Genomic DNA, 12,211 nt, shown 5'->3' on the forward strand with positions numbered 1-12,211 from the left:
CAGAGGGGGCTGGGAGAAAGGTTAGAGCTGGGATGGAGGGACGGAGTCAGGCACCGAGCCTGCCTGCCAGAGGCGGTAGCGCAGCTGTCTTAGCAGGCGCTGTTAAGTATATATGGATGAATTAACCCAAGAGCCATCACTCATAGCCTCTGCCTGTTTTATATCCCGATCTCCTGCCTTCTCCCTTAGCTTACCAACTCTGCCATCCTTCCCCGAACCCCTGAGGCCGCTACAAGGACTGGGACGGGAGGGATGGCCTGTGCCGGGGATGAGCAGAGGCCAGGTAGCTGTGGTGGGCGAGGGCTGCGGGGTGGGGATGTACGGGCGGCGGCTGCAGGAGGCAGGCCGGGGGAGCAGAGCTTGCTGCAGAGCAGGGGTTACATGCTCGCGTCCTTCTGCCTACAATAACTTGGTAGCTGAGTTCCCGGCGGGGATTTCAGACCACGGCTCAGCCGGCAAAGCTGATTTATTTGCGCAGATCCCAGGCAGCGGCTTGCGAGGTGCAGGGAGGGTGGAATATGAAATCACATTTACGGTGAGAGGGTCAGATTTGCAGCCCAAGAGCCTTGTTATCTCCCTGCTCCGTTCCTCCGGTCCCTCAAAGCACAGCTCCTGCTTAACGGAGAGCGTTGGGTTGGTGCCTGCTCTCTGGATTACTGCCAGGCAGCAACAGGCAGCACTCCCACATGCGCAGGACACCAAAGCTGTGGGTACCACAAATCACCTTCGTTGGCTGGGATGATAAATCACATCCCAGAGACCCTCTCCCCAAAGGCAGCAGGTATCTACAGGTCCCCATTCCTGTTTTTTCTAAGCATCCCATAGGCTCTTGTGAACCCACAGCGGGCAAAAAGGATGGGTAACCCTTTCCAGGATGGCCGGCTAAGCCGGGTGAGTGCGTCCTCGCCGCTTTCCGGCGTACCCTCAATGCGTGTTTTCTCCCTGGGGCCCCTGCCTTGCAAACGGATGGGATGAATTTAGGAAAAAAACGGATGCAGAGAGGTGGTCCTCCTTCCTCCCCGCCTGGGCAGATGGGGAATGTGAATGCTGCTGGACCGCGGGGACATGGGGACACATGGGTGATGTGGCTGAGAAGCAAAGCCTGGCAGCCTGATGGCTGACACTCGCCTGGCTGATAAGGAAACCATTTCTCCTTGGCCACTGGTGTTGACCACGAATTTCATCCTGGACCTGAGACCACAGATTCTGCCTGTGCCTTTCAGCCTTCCTTACTGGTGGGACTGGGAGGAGTCATAACTCCCCCAGCGTCTTTCCCATGCAGTCAGCAAAGGGTTTTTTCATTGCTATCTAATCCCAGCTGGGGCAGGGGAGTTATAAAGCCGCTTCATGTTACCCTTTAGCAGTGGCCATGGGGCCCTGCGGGTCCTGAGCCCTACTTTGAGAACTGCAGGGTGATAACAACATGGTGCTGGTTGAGTTTAGCCTCTTTGGCTCACACTTGATCTAAAAAGAGCCTTTAATCTTTCCCGCTTAGCTTGTTGTTTCGAGTGATTCGTTTGGTGGTTTACGCTGATGCTTTTCAGTTTCCGGCTTGCTCATGAATTTTTCTGCCTGGGCCTGCTGGTCCCTTGATGTGTCACTTGTCACTTGAGCTGGGCCACTGGTGACATGACTCCTGAAGCACCGAGTAGATGGCCAAACCTGCTGAGAGTGCTCACCGCGGCGGTGCAGGAATTCCCCGGGGCCCCTCAGTGAAAAGGCAAGTCCCCTTGAGTGCTCTCAGCCTCGATGCTGGAGCTGGTTCCAGCTGCACCAAGAAGCTCATCCTAAAACCAGCATCCTCCAACACTCCAGATGAACCACAGCAAGAAGAAACTGGGATTTTCTTCTCCAGGTAGCCTGAGGCCACCTGCTAGGCAGTGCTCCTGCCGATGGCGGTAACTCGTCATGGGATTTTTTTGGCTTTCCCAGGGGAATATGGAGCAAAAGGGTGAGGAGACAGGAGCCTGGGGTCCCTGGGAGTGCTTGCTGGCTCTCAGCTTTTGGGGAGCGAGATCTGCAATGCAGAGCTGAGTGAGAAGCAGATAGCGATGGTGAATGATGCCACTTGAAGATGAGGGAGAATCATGCAGGGAACGGGGTGGGGAATGTAGCTGGGGCTCTCCTGGGCTGCAAAACAAGGTGATTGCAAAGGGACAGTGACAGGGACCAGCGGCTGGGACGGTAAACTACGTCCTGAAGACAAGGGCGAGCTGACGAGGAGCAGTTCGCTGGCTACGTGCTCTCCCACGAACCCTACTCTGGCGCAGAGGATGAGGAAGGCACAAGGGCAGCTCATCCCACAGCATCTGCCCAAATATCATTCAACCCTGCTCTGGCTGCTCTGGCTGCTGGACAGCACTCTCCCAGGACGCTGAGACAAGCTGACGTCTGCGAACGACCCTGGAAACTTCTACTTCTCTCTCTTTTTTGCCCCGTAATAGCACTTAAGCGGTCCCTTCCGCAGCACTTTAAAATGTGGCTGCGTAATATTATCCCCCTCTCAGTGGCTGGGGAGCCGGGGCACAGAAAGGCGGTGTTGGATCGCAGGGCGAGTCAGTGGCAGAGCGGAGGCTGGACCGCTCCTGCTTCCCAGTCCGTGCCCCAGGCCCTGCCCTGCAGCTTTCCTACGCCCCTTCCTGCCCTGCCCTGCCCTGCCCGGCCCTGCCGGAAAGCTGCCGGGCCAGGAGGAGGACGCCGGGTCCTCAGGTGTGGTAATGGCTGGGGACAATTCACATTCACCGTCAGCTCATGATTTCCATACCTGCTTGAATACCAGCTCCTGATTTCATTTCCGTACCTGTTTGAAAATAAAGCAAGTGTCCACAGCCTTGCACAGCCCAAGCGCACACGCCAGTCTTCCTGAGCGCTCAGCCCTCTGCTCCGCTTTCTGCTCCGAGCGCAGAGATGTCCCCATGAAGGGGATGTCCTCTGCCACCCTACGGCATCCTCAGCCACCCTACGGCGTCCCCCTGCCCAGGGCAGCGATGTCCCCTTGCATTGCCTAACAGGGATGCTCGGATCTCGGATGCGGAGCCGACTGTGGACTTGGATGCTGCGTCGCCAGCTCCGACCCGGCTCGGCTGCCCGGCCACCCTCCGCCGGGACCCAGGCTTGCCACTGAGCGCTCCCGCTGTCTGGCAGACGACCTGGAAAAACCACTGGCTCTGTTTGCATTGGAAGAAGCCCAAGGCTAATTTTAAGGGGTTCATTTAGCTCTGATTTAATCTGGACGGCAGCCTTGCCTATAAATCACGGCTTAATGAGAACAATCCACCTGCCTGCCCTGGCATTTAATAAAATAGAAGAGAACTGGAGTCCCTCCAGGAGCTAAGCGTTCCTCACAAAAGCCATCTCCCTCCCTTGCTATTGAGAACCCTGAGAATGGAAATCCCGTGGCCATCCCCTGAGAGTTGCTCAAAGTGCCTTCGAGGCTGGGTGGGTAAGCAAAACACATGCTGGCATCACGGCTGGTGGCCGGGGTGGAGGGTTGCCACCAGCCCAAACGCCTTCCTCCCACTCACTCCCATCACCGCGGAGCAGCGGGGTCTGGTCGGAGCAGCCGTTCCTGTTTCTCTAAGGCTATAAATGATCCTCCGGCCTGGGGTGGTGGCATCACCTCGTGCCGTGGGGCAGGCGGCGAGGGGTGCAGGATTGGCCCGTGCCCTCCAGCTTCAGAAGACAGGCAAAGTGGGGCAACACCGTATCAAGCGGAGACTTTGCAGGGCTTGTCCCACCTCCTGACCCTCTGCCAGGACCAGGTACCCTAAGGATGTAGTCCTACAGCTAGCATGGCTGGAGCATTTTCACCATCCTTCCTCATTTCCTCTTTGACATCCCAAGAGCTTTTCTGAGCATCTCCTGCCTCTCACAGCATCTCCCCACTCTTACAGCCTGGCCAGGTGCTAATCCCCGCTGCCCGACAGCCCCCACCGGCTCCTCAGCGACGCCCACCTTGCTCTTTGAGCCGGATGATCTCCGTGTCGGAGCCGAAGCTGTTCCAGGCAGTGCAGTTGTAAATGGTTTGGAAATCGGCCCGGACAATGTTGCTGATGGTCAGCGTGGAGATGACCCCCTCATCCGTGCTGACCGTCTCCACCGTGTAGCGCCCGGAGGTCCCAGACTCCAGGACGTTCTCCTTCCAGGACCAAGCCTGCCGAGCAAGAAGAGGGGTCAGTCTGGGGCAGGTTTGCCCACTGTCGGGCACCCGAAGGCGTGCAAGACACCCACCGTGCCCCATGGGACGCTACTCACAATTCGGTCTGGCGGCGGGGTGCTGCGGATGAAGCACTTGATCTGCCCTTTCTGGCCGTGCAGGGCGTGCTGCGTCTGGGTGCTGGAGATGATGGGTGGCCCTGCGAGAGAGAGGAGAGGGCTGCTGGCATCTCGCAACGGGTGGCTGCAATACAAGGTACTGGTGGCAATGCGGGGGGGTGTGGGCAGAGCCGTGGAGGGACACTGGAGTCCCCCAGTGAGGGGCAGGGATGGAGCAACAGCTCCCTCGCCTCCTGTGATGTGGAAGGGCCTCGAGTGGGGGCTTTGCTTTAAGGCTCTGCTGGTTTTCTGCAAAGCCCCCACAAAGCACCAGGCTCTCCCCGTCTCTGCTCCCACGTCCCTGGCGTTGGCCGGCGATTAAATCACCCCGTGGAAATCTCCTTGGTGAACCTGGCCGCTGAGAAGGGCTGTTTGCTCTGAAAGCAAAGCAAGAGCCCAGCCCACCTGGGGTTCCTCTTCTGCGCTCGCCCAGATTTCTTAAGCAATCGTTACACTAATTGCTCCCCAGGGGCCTGAGGAAGCGGTAGGAGGGCAGAAGGAGGCACTGACGGGCAGCTGCTACCTGCAACCCCCCCAACAGTGACCTGCCATCAGCCCGCCCGCTGCCGTGGAGAAATTTCTGCTGGAAAATACCTTGGGACCCCATCAGCTAGGCTCTCCTGTGCCATTCAGATGCCGAAGGAGCCCAGCCTGGCTGGGAAGGGCTCTCCCTGAGCGATACGAGGCCGAACGCACCAGCTGAGCTGGCTTGTGAAGGGAAATGTCCTTGTCCTGCCTCGGTGGACATCCTGAAGACACGGCTGGGAGAAAAGGGGTTGGAGAGGAGAGCTTGGCTTGGTGGGATCAGCGTGTCCCCCACTCTTTCAACAGCCCCGTGGGGGGGGACCTTCCCCTGAGGAGGGCATCACCCCAAGGGAGCAGCACAAGAGCTGGGATCCTAATTGCTGTTTATTAGCCTCCTTAATTAAGGCAGATTTGCATTTCTATGAGGGGCTTGCTGCTGGCAGAAAAGCAAACAGCAACAGGGATGCAGGCAGGCAGCGCAGGGCAGGGCGAGGGAGGAGGCAGGGGCTGGCAGATCTCCCCCTGCCCCAGCTCGGCTGTTTCGGATGTTTGCTCTGGGTTGTCACTCCTGTTTTTGAGTCCGTCGCTGGCTTTGTCAGAAAATACAGCCTTGTTGTCATGCCCACCCATTCACACGTGTTTGGAGCGAGGTGCAAACACGCTGCAAACGCCATCGGGCTCCGTACTGGCCATGCAAAGTGGAAGAGCTGCAACGGGAGTTGTTACAAGAAGCCAGTACCGCTGGGGACAACCTCAGCTGGGTCTTCAGCCCGGGCTTCTGGGGTGCTCAGAGTGGGAGAGCCTGCTGTGCTCGTCCTCTCTCCCATCAATCCATCCTCTGTGGATTTGAGAAACTTTTCCCAATTTCTTTTTTGTTTTTCACCTGCAGCTGATGAGTTCCTTTAAGAAAAGTCTCAGGGATTTGGGGTAAAGTGGGGAGAAACGGACTCGCCTGGGTATTCCTGACTGATTCTCATCCAAATTGCCCATTTATGAATTTGCAGAAGGCACAAAAATGTACCGACATGCTAAATCCTTCACTCTGGTGCTTTCATACATACAGTCGCCTATTGAAATTATCCCAGTAACACCTTCCTGCACCAAACTTTCACACTCCCCAAATACTTCCCACCGAGACACAGCCCTACCCTTCCTTCCCTGTGATGTTCAAAGGCGAGACGCACGGAGACCCAGCTCAGTGAAGCGCACTTCACTGACCAGCGACCAGAAACACGGTTCTGGCAGCTCAGGAAATTACTGCTGAAAGTGAGCCGCTGTCCAAATTGGTAATAGCAGGAGCAGCGCGTGAAGGAGCAGGTCAGGACTTGTTTTGATGTAATAGTCATAGCTGTATGTTAGTGGAAACTTTTGTGCCCCTTTATATCAGAAAAAGACAAAAAAAAGAGACATTGTGTTGTGGCTTTCTGCCCAAGTGCTCTTCTTCAAGATGTTCTTCTAGGCATGCTCCCAAGGCGTGCTTTCTCATTTACCCATCGCTGAAAGCCCATCTTTCAGAAGTGCTGGCCGGGGTCTCAGGAGAGTTCGGTGGATTCCTCGCTTTGCTCCCTTCAGGAGGACGCAAACGGCACCTTGCCTTCGTGAAATAGCTCTTTGCGAGCGTGGCCGGGGTGGCAACGTCAGCTAGCCTCGGCCTTCGCTCCCCATGTCTGGTGCAAGAGCAGAACCGTGCCAACAGCCAAGTGTACGGGCAGATGGCCCTAAATGTGGGCTGGGGCTTTTTCCTCCTGGATGGGACGTGCGATGGGGACCCGTTTGGCCCCATCATCTTCCAAGGGTGGCACAAGGCACGAGGGATGTCCTTTTTGGCTAACTAAACATGTGCTAGGTGATCCTCCTGCTCGCCTGCCCTGATCGCTGATGAACCCAAAGCCAATGGAGGCAAGAGCAGCGATGGGATCTGTAGGCCAGGCCTAAATAATAATAATAAAAAAGCCACCTTCTTTCTATTTCAAGAGTTGTATGTTACTTATAAATTCTGGAAGCTCTCCGAGACTGGGTGACGCTAGAGAAAAATGGCTTAATAATCATTAAAAGGATCATTTTCCCCAAGGAGAGTGGATTTTAAATGGCACAAATGCCAACGGCTTTGGGTTTTATTATTGCTTTAGGAGTTCAGAGTCGAAGGCTTATCATCATGATAATAGCCTATGACTAAAGACCATTTGTGAGATGAACATGCCCAGAAATAATAGCATGAAGTTGCAGCCTCTTCACATTTGAGGCCGGCGTTTGATTCTCCACCAGGCTCTGGCTCCTTATGAAAGCTGCCAATCTCCGGCTTGGCATTCAGCGCTAAGTGTGAGACAGCCCACAGGCATGAAAAAGCCTTTAAACAATGTTGCTATGGATATAAATGATGGAGCTATTGGTTGCGGTTATTTTTAGCACGCCGGTGCCAATTTATTTGTGCGGTCCTGGGCGGCTCGCACAAAAGAGAAGGCAGCTTGCTGACTCGGGAGCCTTGGAGGAATGAAAGGATGGCCTCGACTTCTCCAGCCTGCTTGAGTCCATTGGAACCTTTCCTCCTAAGCCCTCGCAACGTTGGCAATGGCTTGGCAGGAGAGTTTGGTTTAACTCCTTGCTTCCTGCAGAAGCCCTGGGCTGCCTCGTGCTGCCCGGTATTGCAAGGGACCGTCCCAAGGTCCCCATCCGCAAGCGGCGGTGGAGAGGTGCTCGGTGAATGGGCTGCTGCAGGCGTGAGCTGAGGGGACACCACGATGTTCTCCTGAGCGAGCAGTGCGGCAGGTCAGCCCCTCCTCTTCTCCCAGCTCTCCGGCAGGCCTGGCTTCCTTGTTGGGGTGAATCCCAGGGCAAATTAAATCCTGAATGAGCCAGCCGGGGTTGGCCAGCCCTTTTAACAAACCTTTTCCTGCAAAGCAAGACGGGCAGGGGTGGTGGTCCCTGCTCAGCAGCCTCTGCCAAGCCCGGACGATGCATCGACAGACCGTACTGCAGGCGACGCTGCTGTGGAGGTGATCTTGGGGTGCTTCTCCTGCTGGGGTGGGGGCTTCAACCAGGCTTGCGTGCAGTCAGGAACATCGAGAGGCTTTGGCTCGTGCGGGGGCTGTAAATCCGACTGCTGGTGATTTATGATGGCACCAACCATTCCTCGCTTCCTTCTTGCCTCTGCTGCTCCGGCCCTGCCAAATGCTGCTCATCTGCATAATCCTCCTTCCCATTAAAGAGACTCTGAATCATATCTGCTTCCTTTCAGGCTGGTGGCCTCGCGCTCTGGCTCGGGGATGGGCTGCCAGCCCCTCTCTGCAACCACAGACCTGGCCAGCGAGGCTGCTGGTGGGGAGGGCAGCGAGACCCGACTGCAGCGAGGGCAGGACGATGCCCTCCCACCCCAGCATCGTGCTGCCACAATCTTTGACTGTTTTGAGAGTGGATGGGCTGCTACAGGCGGGGTTGCAGGCTTAGGCTGGCTTGGATGAACATCCGAAGTCGGGGTCCCTGTGCTTCGGTGGAATTCGAAGCCCGTGTGCACCGATCGGAGTCTGTGCAGATAGGCCAGAACAGACACTTCCAAATACCTAATTTTAGCGTGACGAATCCCAGCCCACGGAAAAAAGCACCTGGTAATACCAAGACAATTGTATCACCCTCTGGATTTAAAATCACTTGAAAATATGAAGTGTTCAACTTCCCTCTCAAATTACAGCGGAAAAGACTTTCAGCAGAATTCATTAGCTGGAGTAGACACACAGTGCCGTGCTCCCGGAGGTGGAGAGATGCTCTAGCTGCAGGACGGGCTGCCAAGCCCTGGTGCTTGGTAGATGCCAGACCTGGGGACGCTGCTCTGGGGCTTGCCCACCTTGGTTCTCCTAGCTTGGAGGGCCAGGAGACCATCTCGACCTGGAGGTGTGGGATTCTCCCTTGGTGTAGGGTCCAACGCCCGTGACGGCGTGTCCCAACGTCGTCACCTTGGGGTTGCACCGAACCGCAGCAGCGGATCGCCCAGCAGCACGCCCTAGCGGGATGGGATGCTGCAGGCAGTCAGCTCCCGGGAGATGCTCAAAGCTGAGCGGCAAACCTCACGGATTTCATTTGCTCCCCTGTCAGCTCTGCAAGGCGAAAAGCTCGGCAGCGGCGTAAGCTGCAAAAGAGAAGCTTTTCCATGCCGCACGCTCCAAACAGCCCTGAGCCTGCCGAGCGCTTTGCTCTGCATTCAAGGCGGCCACGTGCCTGGTAGGTGTCAGGAAAGGAGCAGGTTCTTTGTTTGTGCTAATTTGTTGCTTTGTTTTCCGCGAGCTAGTTTAATTGTAATTAAAGCCCAGCAGCCGCCGGGGAAGGAGCATGCAGGCGCCGAGGAGCTGAGTCGAAGTCAAGGGAGTGGTTGGTTTTCAGTCCCCTGCTGCGTTGCCCTTGGCTTCCTTTTCTAGCATTATCTGCATTTAAAATTAACGCTTGCCGCTGCCTGTGCTGCTTCCCCGCTTATTTTCTTCTCTTTGTGAGAGTGAGTGGGGAATGAAGCCTGCCAGTTTGTCATACAGGTGGGAGACAATGCAAAATTCATACTCTATTTATACCAAGAGCCTGCCTGGCTCTTTCCTTTCCATATTTAGGCTGAAATTCATTATTGGCTTCTGCGGGGTCCTGGCCAGGTCATCGTTAAACTCCAGGGCTCTGGAGTGCTTCCCAGCTCCCGGGCATGGGTAAGGGTCCGGGCCACGTCCTGACGCCGTGCTGGGTGAGCCCCGAGCAGCCATGGAGGAGCTATATAGCACTGCTGCCTCTCACAGGTATCCTCACGTGGGCTCTGCGAGAGTGATTAGGCTGCTGGTCTCGGATCCAGGCTCAATTCCCAGCTCTCTGGCTGTACAATAGAGACAACAGCGCTCTCCGACCTTGCAAGGGTTTTGCAAGATAAATCTATTAAAGATTTAAAGACACCAGCCCCCAACTACTCAATAAACCCCTGTTGATAATAAGGAACCAAGCGGGTCTCAGATAATGTTGGGGTTTTTTTTGCTTTAACCCATGCATCTCCAGGCAAATGAATGCAAAATCCTAATTGCTCGTACTGCCTGCAGGGCAGGATCCAGCTGTGGGTGGGATTTGCTCTGTGAGCAAATATCCGAGGGGATAATTCGGCAACGCGAGCTGTCAGAGCAACAGGAACAAAGCAATGAGATGGCAGGATGGAATAGCAATAGGATAGCAAGAGGTACCGTTGACGGTGAGCGTCACCTCCCGTTCCCCCGCGCCGACACGCGGGACCACGGCTCGGCACACGTATTTCCCCGCGTCTTCCTGGCGGACGGACTTCAGGGTCAGCTTGTTCTCGTTGCTCAGGACCTGGAAAAGAGGAGGGGGTGGCTTTCAGGGGGGGGCGATGCAAAATTGAACAGGAGATGTGCGTTACGAGCTCCAGAGCAGCCCGGAGAAAACAAAGTGGATGAGCCCAAAGTCTTCCATGGCATGGAAATACCAATTATTGCTGTTGACCAAGGAATAAAGAAACGACCCAGTTTTGAGGGGGAAATATAAGTCCTGTTCCTATTCATTTGAATTTTTATAAACTCTAGTTTTGCAAGAAGTTCAAGATACAAGAGAAAAAATGTTGGTGGCTGCAGTGACACAACTGCTTTGTAACCCAGAGCAGAAAAGCCTTCGAGAGAACCACGCTCCACACTTGCATTTCCACGTTCGCAGGTGCAGGGGAGGCTGCCAGGCTTGACTCGGGGATTTCAAACCCAAAAGTGGTGGGAGACCAACCCGGAGAGCTGGCAGCCCCCCGGGAACCGGGTCTGGATAGCTGGGAAAATCTCAGCTGCTTTTGGCAAGCCCTTCCTATAGACCGGCTGCAACGTGGCTACCAGCCACACTGCCCTCCTGCCCTGGCGGTACAATTAGCAGCTTTATTAAACCTTGAAATTTGCTGAAAAAGAGGGATCGGGCTGAGGCTGTCAGCAGAATCCCGGCACTGGTGGTATTTAAAAACACATGGCAGGTCTAAAACAAATAGAGGCTTTCGGAGCAATGCGTTTCCGTGCTGGAAATGTGTGCCTGGTGGCTAATTCCTCCCGGTTGCCCGTGCCTCTGTCTCCCAGGACTTTGCAGGCTGGGGCCAGCCCATCACCTCTCCTTTCTTCCAGCACCTGCTTGCTCGGTGAGCCCCGGCTCTGCTGGTTGCTGCTCCCACAGCTGACGCCTCCGGGAATTTGTGCTTTGCAAAGCCCTCGGTGCCCTGAGCAGTGGCTGGATATGGAGCTGGGTCTCCCTGTAGCAAGAAGATGGGGGTCTCACCCCTAACCTGGCGCGAGGCAGAGGCACAGAGTTTCAGATCCCTTTTAAACCCACTGTTTTAGCACCGCTTACAAAGATATCCATGCAAATGCTTGGGCTTACTTGGCCTCACCCTCTCTTCGGTCTCTGATTTGTTTTCTTCTGGGAAAGTAGGAGGAAAGAAGGCAATCTTGCGGGAGCCCAACCTGGCTCTGAAAGCAGAGGGGCTGGGGAAAAAAGCAGCCCTGATGCCACATCCCGCCGCGACGGCTGGGCGCTGATGGGCTTTACAAGGCAGCATCCCTGCCAGCATCCCTCTGGGAAGATGGAGGCGGCTCTGCTGAACAGCACAAGCATCTCTGCTGGGTTAAACCAGCCGGCGGGTCTGGCCTGAGCCCTGAGCCGCTCCAAGCCAGCACGAGTCGGTTAGAGGGAGCCAAATAAAAAGGGAGAAGGCTGCTCCGCCTGCGTGCTGCTTGGGCGCTGCCGGATAGCGAAGGCAAGCCCCGATGTGTGGCTGGGGCTGGACCGCGAGGGTCAGGAAGGCCTCGTCCTCGCTGCGCATGGCTCCTTTCAGCTGCCCTGCACACTCCAGCGGCTCTGAGGAAATGAAATAGCGGTCTACGGTGTGAGAGCGTTGCCTATAATGGTAATAACCCAGAGAAACAACCACCGCAGCTGCGGGATGGGAAACCACCCAGGGATTATTGACCCACTGGGATTCCTTAGCTGATTCGAGCCATCAGCTCTCCCAAGTCTATAATTACCTCCCAGGAGACGGCCTTCGCCGAGGTCATTATGGTTTGGAAAAAATACCCCAGCAGTTATAAAAATACCCCTCAATGTCTGCTCCCCTCCTCAGTCTGTGCCGGGGGAGCGGAGGCGAGGAGAGGGACTCAGCCCGTTCATCTCACTCCTGTGTGAGTCCAGCTCTCTGATAATACCAGTCTTGAGCTGCGTAAGTCAGCGTTGCCTCATCGACTTCAGGACGCATCCGCCCAGACGAAGGTGAAAGATTCTTTTCAAACCCAAATGTGTGTGTGCCTTCCAGACGAGTTTCATGTCTCAGCCCTCCTTTAGCTTCTTAACGTGGCTTTGCTCATCCCTCCTGTCTGTAAAG

At 55.6% G+C, this 12,211-nt stretch overlaps 1 protein-coding gene across 1 annotated transcript in view; it reads right to left on the reverse strand.

Annotated features, from left to right (window-relative positions):
* KIRREL3 (kirre like nephrin family adhesion molecule 3) overlaps nt 1–12,211 on the reverse strand; it is a 342,948-nt gene that overhangs the window by 14,253 nt on the left and 316,484 nt on the right. The window contains exons 9-12 of the mRNA XM_072884708.1: nt 10,035–10,161; nt 4,255–4,355; nt 3,955–4,153; nt 2,765–2,800 (exon numbers count right to left, since the gene is read on the reverse strand). Coding sequence (XP_072740809.1) covers nt 2,765–2,800; nt 3,955–4,153; nt 4,255–4,355; nt 10,035–10,161 — 463 coding nt within the window. The remainder of the gene's footprint in view (nt 1–2,764; nt 2,801–3,954; nt 4,154–4,254; nt 4,356–10,034; nt 10,162–12,211) is intronic.

The sequence above is a fragment of the Ciconia boyciana genome, chromosome 20 (assembly GCF_034638445.1).
Source record: "Ciconia boyciana chromosome 20, ASM3463844v1, whole genome shotgun sequence".
Lineage (NCBI taxonomy): Eukaryota > Metazoa > Chordata > Aves > Ciconiiformes > Ciconiidae > Ciconia > Ciconia boyciana.